The 15,552-nt window shown below is 46.0% G+C and overlaps 2 protein-coding genes across 6 annotated transcripts in view; one reads left to right on the forward strand and one right to left on the reverse strand.

Annotated features, from left to right (window-relative positions):
- Nucleotides 1–15,552, reverse strand: part of SYN3 (synapsin III) — a 545,948-nt gene that overhangs the window by 280,304 nt on the left and 250,092 nt on the right. The window lies entirely within an intron of this gene.
- TIMP3 (TIMP metallopeptidase inhibitor 3) overlaps nucleotides 8,550–15,552 on the forward strand; it is a 62,548-nt gene continuing 55,545 nt past the window's right edge. The window contains exon 1 of the mRNA XM_054469889.2: nucleotides 8,550–9,036. Within this exon, the coding sequence (XP_054325864.1) occupies nucleotides 8,916–9,036 (121 nt within the window). The 5' untranslated portion in view covers nucleotides 8,550–8,915. The remainder of the gene's footprint in view (nucleotides 9,037–15,552) is intronic.

The following is a 15,552-nucleotide window of genomic DNA, read 5'->3' on the forward strand; positions in this document are numbered from 1 at the left end:
AAAGTGCCTTGTACATAGTAGGTATTCAACTAATGCCAAGTTCCCTTCTCTTTTACTCATCTTAGAAACATTTTCAGCTTATCATTCCAAGGTTGACGAGTTGCAGAGCAAGGAGATAATTATTTACTGATTATCTCTCATGGGCCCAGCACTGAATTAGAGCAGCCTGGAGTGACGGGAAGATGATGAGGTACTAAGGGGTCTGATTCTTTGTTTGCTTCTGCCAATAATCCGGTGTCCACCTCCCTAGGCCTGTTTCTGTATCTGTAAAATGAGGGAGTTCAATGGTAACCTACAGCTCTCTCCTACTTCTGACCTTGTGTCTTACCATGATCTGAGTTCCTAAACAACTCCCTGCTGCCTGGTTGGATAGTTAGCTCTATGATCTCATGGCACACTTGACCATCCCACTGTAGTTCTTTCCACCAACTATTATTTTCTTGTCTTTTTCTCCCAGAAGACTGGGAGCTCCTTGGGAACAGTTCTATGCCTTGTTCACAGTTGTATCTCCAGGGCCTAGCATGGAGTAATAGACATTCTGCCAATGTTTGGTGAATATTTGAAGGAAGGAGGGAAGGAAGGAAAGGACCCTGTCCCTTTCCTCCAAAGAGTTGATCATCACACTATGACACATAAGATGTGAGGCAAATGGAGAATGTCAGTGGAGAATTCATGATTAAGGGTACACCCAGAACTTGGAAACAAGGTCATCTGTCTTACTGAAGGCATACATTCATGCACCATGCTTGTGCTTAGCCATCTGTGGTAATAAATCAAGACACAGCGAGGGCAGAGTTGAAAATCTGGGAATACCAGAGCCAAACTAGTTGACCTGGGGGTAATCTTTGAATGGTGACTTGTATACTAAAATGTAGAAGCCAAATGAATTCCAATATTCCAAGTGCAAAGAAAGTGTTGGGGAAGAGAAGGATGGAGTGGCCAGCCTGGTGCTGAGAACCAAGATCCAAGAGCCCGCAGTTGGCATTTGTGTGTCCAGCATTGTCCCTGTTCAGGAAGAGAGGCTTTGGCCAGTGGTTGTGAGCACTGGCATTTCCTCAGCAAAGCTTTTGCTTCCATGAAAAGGAGAATTCCAGGGTATCTCAGCTGAAAGACCCTTCCTATGATGCCCTCAATCCCTGTGTTCTGAATCTACATACACCAAAGCAACCTTCTGAGGAGAAACTAGCTTCATATTGAAGCTCTCTGTGACTATCAGGAGGAAAATATGGGGGTGGTGTTGACATGAGTCCTCTAGCCTATGTGACAATGAAATACCTCACGGGAAACAAGCCCAGTGGGATTTTGGTTGGTTTGCTGAGCTCTTAGGATCAGTCTGTGAGACCGATCAACTGAGGGAGCCTCATCTAGTTGAGTTTCTGGACCCAAGGAGCTGGATTCCAGAACCTCTGTTGGGGTGAATGTGTGAAGGTGATACTCTGACTCCTCCTTTTCTCCACTCCATTCATTGGTTAGTTTATTCCTTTAATATTTGTTAAATGCCTATTATGTGCATATGATGTGTTAGGCAGTCACAGAAGCACCTGGATTTGCTTGATATCTAGAGGAGAACCAGGGATATCAACCACTAAGGGCAACAGAGTGTGCGAGGTGCCAAGCTGGAAGCCTGGAGGACCCAGTGTGGGTGGGAGGTGAGTGAGAGAAGAGGAGAGGCCTGAGAGGGGGTGGCCCATTCTGTTGGGGCAGAGAGAGGACCAGAAAATATTCACTAAGTGGTGACTCCAGCTGAATCCTGAAAGATGAATACGTGATTCCTGGCAGATGAGGTGGAAGAGGGTGGGGGAATATATTGGTGGTGGCTAGATTCCAGGCCAAGAATGCATTGTGAACAAGGCTCAGAGAAACTGATAGCTGGAATATAAAGGGTTGGAAGAGGGCAGCATGGGTTTAGAGAGATAAGCAAGAACAGAGCCTGCTGTTGTATAACTGCAGGGGCAGCCATCTCATTGTATTCTATGTGAAGAGGGCCTCCTCCAGCTGTGGACCGTGGGGCCCTGGGGAAGAGCCAGATCACAGAGGGCCTTGTTTGTCTTTGGAGCTTAAGACTTTGTTCAGAAAGCCACGGAGCACAAGTGAATCATTTCAAGTAAAGAATAGCATGCTTTCAGATTTATATTTTAAAAAATGTACAGAAGCAGCAATGCAAAGTTGAAGCTGATAGAGAAAGACTCTGGGGAGGGTAACCAATTACGTCACTATTGAAACTGTCAGGAAAGAATCCATGGGGGCCTGATCCAAGGTAGAAATGTTAAGAATGAGAGGAAGGGATGGTTAGAAAAGATGTGGATACTGAGAATCTACAGGACCTGGTGAGTGATGGTGTCACCCTTCGGAATGGGTAACCCCGGAGGGGACTGAGGGGAAAAAACAATGAGTTTTGGACACCTGGAGTCCGAGGAGGCCATAGGATCTCCAGGTGAAATTGGGCAGGAGGAAGGTGGAGATAGAAGACAGGCAATCAGAGGTACACTGTTGCTTGCAGTGTGTACTCCGGTGCACATAGCATGGTAGAGACCACGGGGGTGCGTGGGGTAGGCCAGGGAGAGTGTGGAGGCTAAAAGGGAAGGGGAGAGAGCCAAGGACAGAAAATTGGGAAACAGCTGCATTTTAATTTCAGGAAGAACCCGAGGAGTCTGCCAAGAAGACTGAGAAGGTACAGTTGGAGAGGTAGAAAGCAAAATCCCAGAGAGAGTAGGGTCTCAGCAGCCAAGTTTAAAGAAGGATGCGATCAATGGTGTTAACTGCTCTTTGGACTGTCCCCACAGCACAGGACAAGGCCATATCAGTTCCAGCAGGTTCCTCTGAAGAAAGCTCATGTGCCTTGCAGAAACAAGACCTCCAGCCCAGTCTAACAGGAGACCAACCACATGTCCATCCCATTCCCTCCCAAGGCATGACAGCGCCTGGCTGAGACGCTCGTATGTATTCTCTGTGTGAAGCTGAGCATGCAACCTTCAAAGAAACCACAAAGGAGCTACTCGTTTTTAAAGGAAAAACACATGAACTCCACGGGCATAAGGAAGACATTAAAACAGGGTTGGGGAGAAGTTCTTCTCCTTCCATTTCATAGTACCCATCACAGAAATAATTGACTGCTTGAATATATGGTCATTGAAACACACATACACGCACATGAAAACAAGAGCTGGAATATGTGACTCTGCTTTCCATTTCCCACCACCCTAGATAACACAGGATACAACATGGCTTTACTGCACACATGTGTTTTCTGGCTTAAAAACACAGAGTAGATCCCTGTGGAAAGAAATATGAAAACCCGAGGATTCATGCGAATGTAGCCAGAGACTCTTACAGAGGGGTCTTCAATTTGCTGGCAGGGCTGGGGGAGAGCTGGGGCAATTTTACTGCCATGAAATTGGCTCCAGATGGAGGCAAGGAAAGGTGTTTACCCCCTGCTGGTGCCAGACACAGAGAGAGCCTGCAGTACCTAGCATCTTAGGCTCAGAATTGCCCAGTGCTGGGCAGCAACCCCACTGAGGGTCTGGCCAGAGCTCACAGGGATGGGTGGACCAGGCTGTCTGTTGCTTGGAAAAGGCCATTTTGAATATAATGACTTTCACATGGACTGTGGGGCTTGGGGAAAGGCATTGTGGCTAGGGTCTGGAGGGGAAGAGGGAGGAAAGCAAAGAGGAGCTTCCCTGTGAGGCAACAGAAATGACAGCACCTTCTCCAGGTTGAATTTCCAAAACCCAGCTCTGCCCTGGAAGAGTGGGACTGTGGCATCCTCTGCAGTGTTCCCAGACCGCCCTAAGGCCCCCAAACCAATGATTCACAACTATGTTGCTTCCCCAGAGAGCATCTCCCCCTTTGGTTGACATGTGGCCAGCTCAGGGGTGGAGGAGCTCCGGCAGCCACGAACCCAGACGGGATGTTGACTGAGAGCTTTGTGGCCATGGCAGATAGGAGGGGTGAGCTTCACCCACTCAAAGGCACCCGCACCCCACCGATGAGTGTGGAATTGTGCTCTCCCGCCCTCGCAGTGAGACGACCGACCAGGACTGCAGGCTGAGCAAATGGGTGTTCTCTGGCTTATAGCGCCCCCTAGCACCAGTCAGCGGGATAGAGCTCCGTGAACTCTCCAAGGAGCCACCACCTGCCTGTCTGAGTGCTGGAAAGGGGTCGGTGGTGCTGATCATTGGACCCATTCAAACAATACTTATTAAACTCGTTGTTACCAACACTTAATCCCTGTGTTCTAGGGGCTTACACTCCAGGAAGGGAAACAGATGGGTAAACGATCACATTAGAGTCAGCTAAGTATTGTCAAAGAAGTTAATACAGGGTGTTGTGGGGATACATGGGAGGGGAATCAGAGGAGGTTTCCCTGAGCAGGTGACATCTAAGCTGAGGTCTGAAGGATGTGGAAGAGTTCAGTAACTTCTGAAGACCAAAAAAAAAATGGTGATAAAAAAGACACCTTCCTAACCTTTTAGTGCTACGATCTAAGAGACAAACAAGCAGGTGAACGCATAACTACACTGGGCTCCACCATAAGCCAGACCCTGTCTCTCCTAGGACTTTGGCATCACAATCTTCTCTGAAATTCTGTTTTCGGCATTGATTCTTGGGGGAGGTAGCAGTATAGGAACTCAGTGTTGGTTGCAAAACTGATGGATGGTCTCCAATCTTGGGTACGTTCCCGTGCGTCAAACCTGTTTAAACAGCAGGACTCATCTCCCCTTCAGAAGCATTCACTTGTCCTACAGGATTTCCCGTGGAATCTTGGAGTTTTTGAGGTGAGAGGGATCCTGGATACCAATGAGTTCTATCTTTCATCCAATAAACACAGAAGTCGACACCTGGACAGGCAAAGTGACTCGACCAAGGCAGGTGCACAGCTATTCTGCAACATTGGGAACAAATCTCAGGTCTTTTGATTTTTTGTTTCCACTTTACTCTCTTTTCATTTCCCAGAAACAACGTTTTCATGTGCTTTTTTTATAGTGATATGTTTGGAATGCATTAGCTAGTAATTTAGGAAGGGAAAAAAATAAACACACAAGAGATAAACCTGTCATGAGGACAAACCTGTATTTCTTCTGATTGGCTCAGAGGGTGATTATTATCACGGTAGAGAATTAATCAGTGTAAGTAAAATTTCTCTGTGGGCTGGGCACTGTACAGAGACTCAAACGAATCTGTCTACAGATCTGAAAAGCAGATACGAGATCTGTGAATGGCTGGGGTTTCCAAGCCCACAGTACAAGCATGGGCCACACCTTACAGCTTGGAGGACTGAGCCCTGCAAATGGGCAAGTTCCTTCACCTGTCTGAACCTTATTTTTCCCACATTTAAAACAAGGATGAGTAGTTTCTGAGGTCCTTTTTACGACTTCTCTTCCTACAGACTCTAGCATCCTATAACTTGATACAAAGGGGTGGATATGAACTCACCTTTCCTAGAAAAGTTCCAGGAAAGAGAAAACCAGGTCATCCTGGTAGGTGTGCAGACAGGCCAGATAGATCTTGAAGCTTATTCAGTTCTTCCCAGATGTATAAATCTATCATTGTTCTTAGCTGTCAAGAGAAGCAGGAGAGCCTGAATCTTCTTTTTTTTTTTTTTTTTGGAGATGGAGTCTCACTCTGTCACCCAGGCTAGAGTGCAGTGGCACGCTCTTGGCTCACTGCAAGCTCTGCCTCCTGGGTTCACGCCATTCTCCTGCCTCAGCCTCCCGAGTAGCTGGGACTACAGGCACCCACCACCACACCTGGCTGATTTTTTGTATTTTTAGTAGAGACGGGGTTTCACCATGTTAGCCAGGATGGTCTCGATCTCCTCACCTCATGATCCGCCCGCCTCGGCCTCTCAAAGTGCTGGGATTACAGGCGTGAGCCACTGCACCCAGCCTGCATCTTCATTCTTACCATTAGCCTCAGGTTCACCCCACCTAGCTTATTAAGTGATGTTGAATAATCAATTCTTACATATTATTAGGTTCATGGACACCATGACATCCAGACTGATGGGTGCCTGCTGAAGGGGGTGACCCTAGCAGGAGGACTCCCCTACGCAAGGATTCATGGAGTTTACTGTTTCTTTTCCTTAGGGTGAGAACCAAACTGCCTTCACATGGTGGGCAGAGGGGAACTGACTCAGGTTAGGAATAAGAGAGAACATCCCAACTGAAAAGCTCTTGGAATTCGCTGGACTTCAAGACACTGCGTGGACCAGCTTAGGATAGGGAGTAAGAAGAAATTAACCAAAAGGTAATTTCGTTACTTTTCAGCTGGAAAAAAGATCAGATTACACTTGTGCTTTCATAATTAAGTAGCTGCTGGAATAAAACGCTTCAGATGCTTTCTATGAGAAAACTGCTGCTTGAGGTTCAGCAGAAGTTATCTACTTGATACTTATATTCCAGGCAAGGCCTTCTGTTGGAGAAAACATCGGCACTTTGGACAAAACTGAAACGTGAAAAGAAAGAGAAGAGAGGGCCTCTATCATGTAAGATGCTTAACCAAAGTGGATTTGGTCTGGAAAGTCTTCTAAAACCTTCCACATGACTGTGGAATAAGTCATGTGGGGCACGGGGATAAGCGAATCTCTCAAATTCCACCACGTATGCCCTCATTCAACCTGGATCCTTAGAGCGGCCTCCAGGGCACTCTGCTCAGGACTCAGTCAGCTGTTGGCCACACCCATGCTCTCCAGTCTCCAGAGACCCTGTTTGGTTCTGAGAGGGCTAAAAGGCAGCGTGGCTAAATATCCCAGGCCTCAAAGTATTCCTACTGTGGTTGGGGGAAGTAATAGAATCATACTCCATAAAACAATGAAAACAGTGCTAGAAAAACATCGAGAGACAGAAACATCTCTACGAGTTAGGCCACAGTTAGAGTGAAGGCAGGGAGGGTTTTTAAAGCTGGGTGGAGGGGACAAGTCAAAAAGATGTGGAAACTGGTTTCCCTTTCCTATGGCTAAAATGCTCAAAGGGGAAAAAGGAGTTTCAAAAATGTTCTTTGAAATACCATCTCTCATGAATTCTTTGGCCTCTGCTGTCCCAATGTCACTTGTCTGAGATGTAAACAGAGGAGTTCTGAGAAAGAAGCTGAACTTGGATTTCTCCCTGTTTCTATTTGTTCCAAACTTGTGGCATTTCTAACAGGATGAAGTGGAAGAGAAAGAGAAAGAGACAAAAGTGTAGAAAGATGGAAGATCCCAGCTGCAAATGGCCATTTGCAGTTAGATGGAACAGCTGCTGACGTTCAGGGAAATGCATGTTTCTCTTCAGATGGGAAGGGGCAGTAGAAAGGGGTGACTTGAGTTCCTGGCTGGCCACAGTCATCCCATCTTTCTGTGCTGGTTCCTCACCTGGAAAGTGGGAGTGATACTTGTGCTTGCTTTTCCTATCTACAAAGATTATTGTGAGAGCGATAATAAGGTGAGGTACAGAATCCTGCTTTTAAAAATACAAAGCAGAATCAAGATGTCAATAATAAGGATAGTAATTGTGTTAGTTATTTGCAATCATCTATTATAGCTAGTCGTCTAGGATCCTGGATCGTTCTCCTGGTTTTACTACAGTTTTGGATCAGCTCACCCCCAAATCCCTTGCTGAAGGGTGGAGCCCTGTCAGCCATGGGCGGGGAACCACTTACTCTTGCCTTTCTACTTTCTGTCTTTCAAACATGCCCAGGGCCTTTGCACTTGCTGTTCCCCCTGCCTGGTACCTCTCTCCTGTGGCTTGCCCCAGAGCTGTTCCTTCTCTTTGTCCACTTCTCAGCGAGGATGGCACTTCAGGGAGCCCTTCCCTTGCTATCGCAGAGAGAGCAGCGCCCTCCCCAGTCATGTTCAACCCAGAACTCTGTTTTGTTTTCTTCATAGCCCTAGCATCACAGAAAATCACCCTGTGCATTCATGGATGTCCACGGGGGCAAGGGCTTTGTGTTGCTTAACCCAGCATCCTGAACCGTGTTTGTTGAATGAATACAGAAACCTCGTTTGCTCTGGGGGAGCACAGAAAAACAGTCTTCTATCATATATCATAGCCAGCTGCAAACAGCAGATGCTTTCCCATATCCCAGAGAGTAAGAACGAGACAGAGAGAGAGAGAGAGAGAGAAAGAGAGTGAGTTTGGGTCTTTCTCCTCTGTGCCTGCTCTCTCCAGAGAAACTGGAGGGGTAGCAGTTAGCATTCCCCCACTGGTTCCACCAAGCACAGTCAAGGTCTCTAGGACATGGCCACCCCTGACCTGTGGAATGGGTCCTGCTGGGGTGGGTGGGTGGTAGTTGGTTCTGGTTTGGGTCAGAGGCACCCAGTGGCCCAGGTAGGCGTGGGGCCAGGGCGCAGACGAGAAGGGGCACGAGGGCGCCGCTCCGAGGACCCAGCGGCAAGCACCGGTCCCGGGCGCGCCCCAGCCCACCTACCCGCGTGCCCACGGCGGCATTATTCCCTATAAGGATCTGAACGATCCGGGGGCGGCCCCGCCCCGTTGCCCCGTGCCCCCGGCCCCGCCCCCTTTTTGGAGGGCCGATGAGGTAATGCGGCTCTGCCATTGGTCTGAGGGGGCGGGCCCCAACAGCCCGAGGCGGGGTCCCCGGGGGCCCAGCGCTATATCACTCGGCCGCCCAGGCAGCGACGCAGAGCAGGCAGCAGGCAGGCGGCGGGCGCTCAGACGGCTTCTCCTCCTCCTCTTGCTCCTCCAGCTCCTGCTCCTTCGCCGGGAGGCCGCCCGCGGAGTCCTGCGCCAGCGCCGAGGAAGCCTCGCCGCGCCCCATCCCGTCCCGCCGGGCACTCGGAGGGCAGCGCGCCGGAGGCCAAAGTTGCCCCGCACGGCCCGGCGGGCGAGCGAGCTCGGGCTGCAGCAGCCCCGCCGGCGGCGCGCACGGCAACTTTGGAGAGGCGAGCAGCAGCCCCGGCAGCGGCGGCAGCAGCGGTAATGACTCCTTGGCTCGGGCTCATCGTGCTCCTGGGCAGCTGGAGCCTGGGGGACTGGGGCGCCGAGGCGTGCACATGCTCGCCCAGCCACCCCCAGGACGCCTTCTGCAACTCTGACATCGGTAAGCGCTCCTTGTGCCCCGCCCGAGCCCCACGCTGCAGCCGGGACTGCAGCGCTGCTTAGGGAGGCAGGGCGAGCCCCACTCCTTTCCTCTGCCCCAGGAGAGGGGCAGACGGGGTTGGGGCGGAGTGGAGAAACTCGATGTCCTTGGGCGGGGGCGCTGGCATAGCTGAGAGGGGAAGATGCCCTGCAGAGGAAACTCACAGTGGCTGAGGGAGCTCCTGGCCGCCTTTGCTTTCCTAACTTAGGTTCCTACCGGTCCTTTTGACATCTGGAAAATGTCCCCATTCACTACTAACGGAGGAAGGGCCAGAAGAGAAGGGTGGGGAAAGGGTTCTCAAAACTTGGAATGCTAACTAAAGTGCTGGGAAATTGAATAGTTAAAAAAAAAAAAAAAGTTGCCCGCCATGTGCACGGAAAGTTGCAGGAGAAACTTGGAGTACTCTGAGTCTGCATCATCTCCTGCGCCCATGAAATTCATTCTTTTCACTGAGACCCAACCCAGCTGCAGGCTTCCCAGGCAAGCGCTAACCGAGCTCCTGGGACTGCCAAGTTTGGGTGGATTTAAGGGGGAAAATGAGGAGAAAGCTGTGGCGTTGACCCACTCCCTGGAGGCACTGTGTTTGAGAGTGTTGATAGCCAGCAGAAGGTGGCCTGTGCGAGGGGTCACTTACCACATAGCTGTGAAAATTCACAGGAAGGCTATTTTTTTCCCCCTTGAATGTGTGTGGGGAGGGGGCGAATGGGCAGTGGAAAACAGATTTGTCACCAAAAGAACAAAGCTGCCAAGGGTCACATCACGGTGACAGTTCCAGACTGGACTTAGTGTCTTGAGTAGAGAGACCCTGTAAAGAGTAGACCTCCTACTCCTTAGTGTGTATGGAGGGCCCTGAGAGCATCCTGGGAGGCTTGTCTGGGAGTGTTTGGGACACTTGTGTTTGGATGGTCAAAGGCGGAGTGGCATCTGGGAAACATCTCTCTCCTCCTTTCCAGCCCATAAAGCGTGCAAGTCCAGTGGCTCTGCTGGGAGTGTGTGTGTGTGTGTGTGCGCTGGGCTGGACAGTGGGGTGGGACAGCCTTGCCGCCCTCTGCCTGTGTCGATTCAGAGGTGAAGAATGGAGCGTGTGTGTTTTAAGTACAGTCATAAAGGAGAAGGAAATTTTCCACTGAGTCTTGGGTGAGGGACTCTACCAGTGTGTTGTGGTGAGGAGGGGGAGGAGGTAGGAGCTTGGCAGGGGAGGCAGTGAGGGCCGAGAGGGGCACTGCTCGTGGGCTGGGCTGAGCCTAGAGGTCAGAGTGGGGGCGTGGTGACCAGAATGTCAGTGCAGTTGGCAGCTGAGGGTGTTTGTGTGACCTGAGGTCACCCTTGTAAGAGGCTCCCTGGGGCCTGCATGGTACATCCTCCCCTCTCCTGGGGGAATCCAGCTGGCCCCGGGTTTGTGGATTGCTTAGAAAGATCCTTTTGGGCAGCCTGAAGCCTGGGGAGGGTTTTCCTCCCTCCTCCCGTGACCACCTCCACCCACATTCCACTTACCCTTTCCCTCCTCATCCCAGTTGGTGACATTCCCACCTGATTAGTGTGGGGAGTTGCTGCTGCGGCTGAGTTCTGGTTTTGCCCAGCAGGAGCACACACATGCGGCCAGGAGGCTGGCAGGTGGAATCAGGGTGTGCAGAGGTGCAGCCCAAGTCCTTTTCTGCTGGAAAATGGGCTGGGTGGCTTCACTTGCGTTTTTTTGGTATGTAGTGGGAGTAGGTCCCCATTCTTCCCCCCTTGCCCTTTGCTTTGGGGTTTCTACCCTAGAAATTGACCACGGAAAAGTGAAAACAAGCATGAGTAGATCCTGCTTCCAATGGGGGCCTTCCCGTCTGCTTACTGCTTAGGTTTCCTGCGGTGGGTCTGAGCGATGCAGAAAGTTTCTTACAATTTCTCTGGATTGATACAAGAAATAGCTCCCTCGCTCCTCTTCATAAATTTCTCAGAGAAAATCTAAGTTACCAGGAAGTACCCAAAGACCAGGAAATTGTGGAATCAAAAAGAAAAAAAAAAAACGAAAAATCTTCGATGCTCTGGCACGGATCCCAAATTGTTCTGCCTGGGTTTGGTGAGCTGCACTAGTGGCAGGGATGAGCTAATGCTTTTAAAATGGGAGGTGTGGGTGTGAGCTGCTTGCCTGCCGACCTCCCTCGCCTTGCACAGCACCCTGCTGGCGTCCAGTACTTGCCTCCCAAGTTTCCTTGCTCAGAGCCTTTCTGGTTTCCAGTCTGGGTTGAAACTCTGTCTATTCTCTCCCTCAAAAAAATATGAAGGAGCTCCCCATTCCTTGGGACCCACACAACCCCACCAGTCAACTCTGTAGCCCCCTAAAGGTGTTCATGTCAGCCCGTCAACTTCCTCTTTTAAAACCAGCATGATGGTTTTCTCTTCATGGCTTGGTGCCATGTTGGCCTAGCAAAAGGCACAGGAGGCCCGGCCCGGCCCTCTCCAGGGGGGCTGCCCGATGGCCTCTCCTCCTGTCTCTGCTCATCCACAGGTGTCTCTTTTTGTCTTTTTTCCCCAAAGTCCTAGGGCCTGGCACAGCATTCTGGGGGAGGAGGAGTTAAAAGGTGTTTCTATGGCAACTCCAGGCCCTGCACCCTATGGAAGTGTTTAGGAGAAGAATAAACTACATGCCGGCTTATAAGACACACTGTGGGGGAAAGAAAGGGACTTGGCAGCAGGCAGGATGTCTGTGGTCCCCCTCCCTGGCCAGTCATTGCCCCTGAAACTCCTGACAGAACCTTGACTCTCGAAGAGGAATGGGAGGGGGCTGGGGATGAAGAAGGCGGCCTCGGCCGGGGCAGATCTGCTCTGGTAGCTCTGTCCAGCTCAGGAAGGGCTGGGCTGTGCCAAGGGCTTTCTGAAAATGTGCGTGTGTGTGTGTGCATGCGTGGCTTCTGCAAAGGTGGCTGGCAGGGCTGAGGGGGGTGCAGCAGAGAGAGAGAATTTTGCTTCAGAATGCCAAGCCCTTCTCTCCTTCCCTCCAGCCGCCTTTGCATGGGAGGAATGGGGCTGTAGGATGGAGCGTTTTCGGGGCCTGCCTCTGAGCCTGTTGGGAATTTGAGCGTGAGGCTCAGCTGGGGGGCCGGCTGCCAGCCCCAGAGGATGGCCCCTGGATATCTCCAAATTGTTTTGACAGGGGCCAGTGCCAGCAGATTCTTTCAGTATCAGATCTGAGGTTGTCGTTTTAGCAAAGAAGCCATTTTCAAAGAAACCAAATCCATTCCCTCTCCCTCTTACACACAATTACACCTCAACACTGGGCTTTGCAACTTAAGGAAAATAGAAAGAATGAGACTTTGGAGAGGCGCCAGCACTTGGTAGGGCAAGTCTAGGGGACTCAGGCTGTGGATGTCTTGGGAACTATGGAAGGAGGAGAGCTGCTATCCAGCTGGAGGAGGGAAGAGACATCTCTTAGGCCCCTCCTGGTTGCATGCACTTCCCAAATGCCATCTCTTTCACCCTCTTCCCCCGCCCCCTCGCAGCAACCTTAAGAGTGGGTATTGCACCCATTTTTCAGATGGAAAACACTGAGGCTGAAGAGACTGTGCTTGTCCAAGGCCACCTAGTTGCTAAATGATAAAGCTAAAACGTATTACCAGTTATACCATGCTTCAAAAACGTTTCAACTTTCATTGACACATGACATTCTAAGGCGACCAGGAGATGGAATGGATGGTTAACATTTGAAGGATGCTTTTCTTCTACATTTGGGTTTTCTTTAAAAATATGAAGACAGCCAAAATGGCCAGAGGTTTTAATTAAACATCATCTTTAGGGAGGGAGAGCTTATTATTATTCTAGGGTATCATAGAGGAAAATTCTAATGTTCTTTGGCTATTAGATCTGGAAAAGACCCTTGAAACCATCAAGCCACAGTAATAAAAGGACTTGGTTGGTCTCACTGTGGCCCAAGAAGTAAGGTTAATAGAGACAAGCCATTTCAGGGCTTCAAGACTCTCCCCTTAAAGGTGGGATCAGTTAGGGCTCCCCAGCGGGAGCTACCCAGTCTGCCAGTGTGGTGGGAGGAAAGCCGGGGGGGGACAGGAGACTGGGTCCCAGCTGAAGAAGATGCCCCTCTGACAGTTCTGTGTCCCTTTCATAGTCCCTGGATAGATAAGGCTAGAAAAGTGGCCACAGAAGTAGCTGGGGTGGAGGGATTTTTGTTTGTTTTGCATGAACAGCAGGAACCATTCAGCTCCACTGCTGAATGGCACATTCCAACAGGTTCATTAATTAAAAACAAAAACAACAACACGATTCTCCATCGCACTTGGCTTTTACCATTCCAGCCAGTATGGACAAGGAGGCCTCTTCTTCTACCTTTTGTCATAGTCAACTCCTGGGTGGCCTTGAGAGGCAGGGTGGAGTGGAGTGGTGGAAAGGCAATGGGGAGGGCAGATCTGAGCTCCACTCCTCCCTCTGGGGCTTGTTGGCTGTGTGTGCCTAGGCACATATGGGCTATCTTTGAGCTTTAGTTTTCTTATTTATACAAGGGGAATAACAATTTGTACCATCTTGGCCTGTTTTATCTATATTTTAAAAGCTACAAGTACATGAATGCATTCTATGTCCATGTATGTATCTCTCTGTATATCTATGATATATCCATTTCTGTTTATCATTTATCATCTATCTGTCTATCTATCTATCTATCTATCTAAAATTGGAGGAGAGTAAAATCCTTTCTGATTACTTTTTCTAACTCTAGTCCCTTCTCCAAATCCTTTTCTTCCTATACATTTACATACATAGGTACCCATAGCAAATTTATAGTAGTTTTTCCCTTAGAAACATGAATAGTAGAACATTAAACATAGTAGAATACCACATAATACCACATATAGTATTCTGCTTGTTTCCCATTCAACAATGTGTGTACTAGAGATCTTTCTACTTAATATGTATATAAAACTGTCAGAGGAGCACCTTCTCCAGCTGGGACCCAGTCTCCTGACTGCCCCCTGGCTTTCCTCCCACCACACTGGCAGACTGGGTAGCTCCCCCTGGGGACCCCTAACTCATCCCCACCTTTAAGGGAAGAGTCTTGGAGCCCTGAAATGTCTTGTCTCTATTAACTTTACTTCTCCCTGGACCACAGTGAGACAAACTAAGTCCTTTTATTACTGTGGATTGATGGTTTGGAGGATATATACATAAATATATATTTATATATAAAATATATATAAAATATATATTTTATATATAAATATATATATTTATGTTATATATATAGTTATATATAATATATATGTTATATATAATATAATATAAAATATATTATATATAATATTTTATATGTTATATATAATATAATATAAAATATATTATATATAATATTTTATATATTATATATAATATAATATAAAATATATTATATATAATATTTTATATATTATATATAATATATACATAAATATATATTTTATATCTTTATATATAATATATACATAAATATATATTTTATATCTTTATATATAATATACATAAATATATATTTTATATATTTATATATAATATATACATAAATATATATTTTATATATTTATATATAATATATACATAAATATATATTTTATATATTTATATATTATATATTTATTTATATATAATGTAAATATAAATTATACATATATATTATATAATATATATTATATATTAATTATAATATATAATATGTATATTATATTTATATATAAATATATTTAATTTTATTTTTATATATTATATAAATTTTATATATTATATAAATATAAATAATTTATATATAAATATATATTATATATTATATATTATATATAAATATATATTATATATTTATATAAATATATAATATATATTTATATAAATATATAATATATATATAAATATATATTATATATTTATATAAATATAATACATATTATATATAAATATATATTATATATAAATATATAATATATAATATGTAAATATAATATATAATATATAAATATAAATATGTAATACTTATATATAATATATATTATATAAATATATATTATATATAATATATAACATATATTATATATAAATATATAATATTTATATATAACATGTTATATATTATATATAATATATTATATATTATATTTACATTAATTTATTATTATATTATATTTACATTAATATATTTATATTAATATATAATATATATTTATATATTATATTTACATATATAAAAATATATTACATATTAATATATAATATACATTTATATATTATATTTACATATATAAAAATATATTATATATAATATATATTTCTTTTATGTATTTCATGAGGTTATAATTTTAAACAGCTAATAAGTATAGAGTGATTACTATGTGCCAGGCATTATTCTAAGTCATTAACTTGCATTAACTCATTTAATTCTCTCAATTTTATGAAGGAGGTGTGCTATTGTCATCTCCATTTTACAGCTGAGGAAACTGAGGCTTAGAAAAATGAGGTAACTTGTTT

The sequence above is a fragment of the Pongo pygmaeus genome, chromosome 23 (genome assembly GCF_028885625.2).
Source record: "Pongo pygmaeus isolate AG05252 chromosome 23, NHGRI_mPonPyg2-v2.0_pri, whole genome shotgun sequence".
NCBI lineage: Eukaryota > Metazoa > Chordata > Mammalia > Primates > Hominidae > Pongo > Pongo pygmaeus.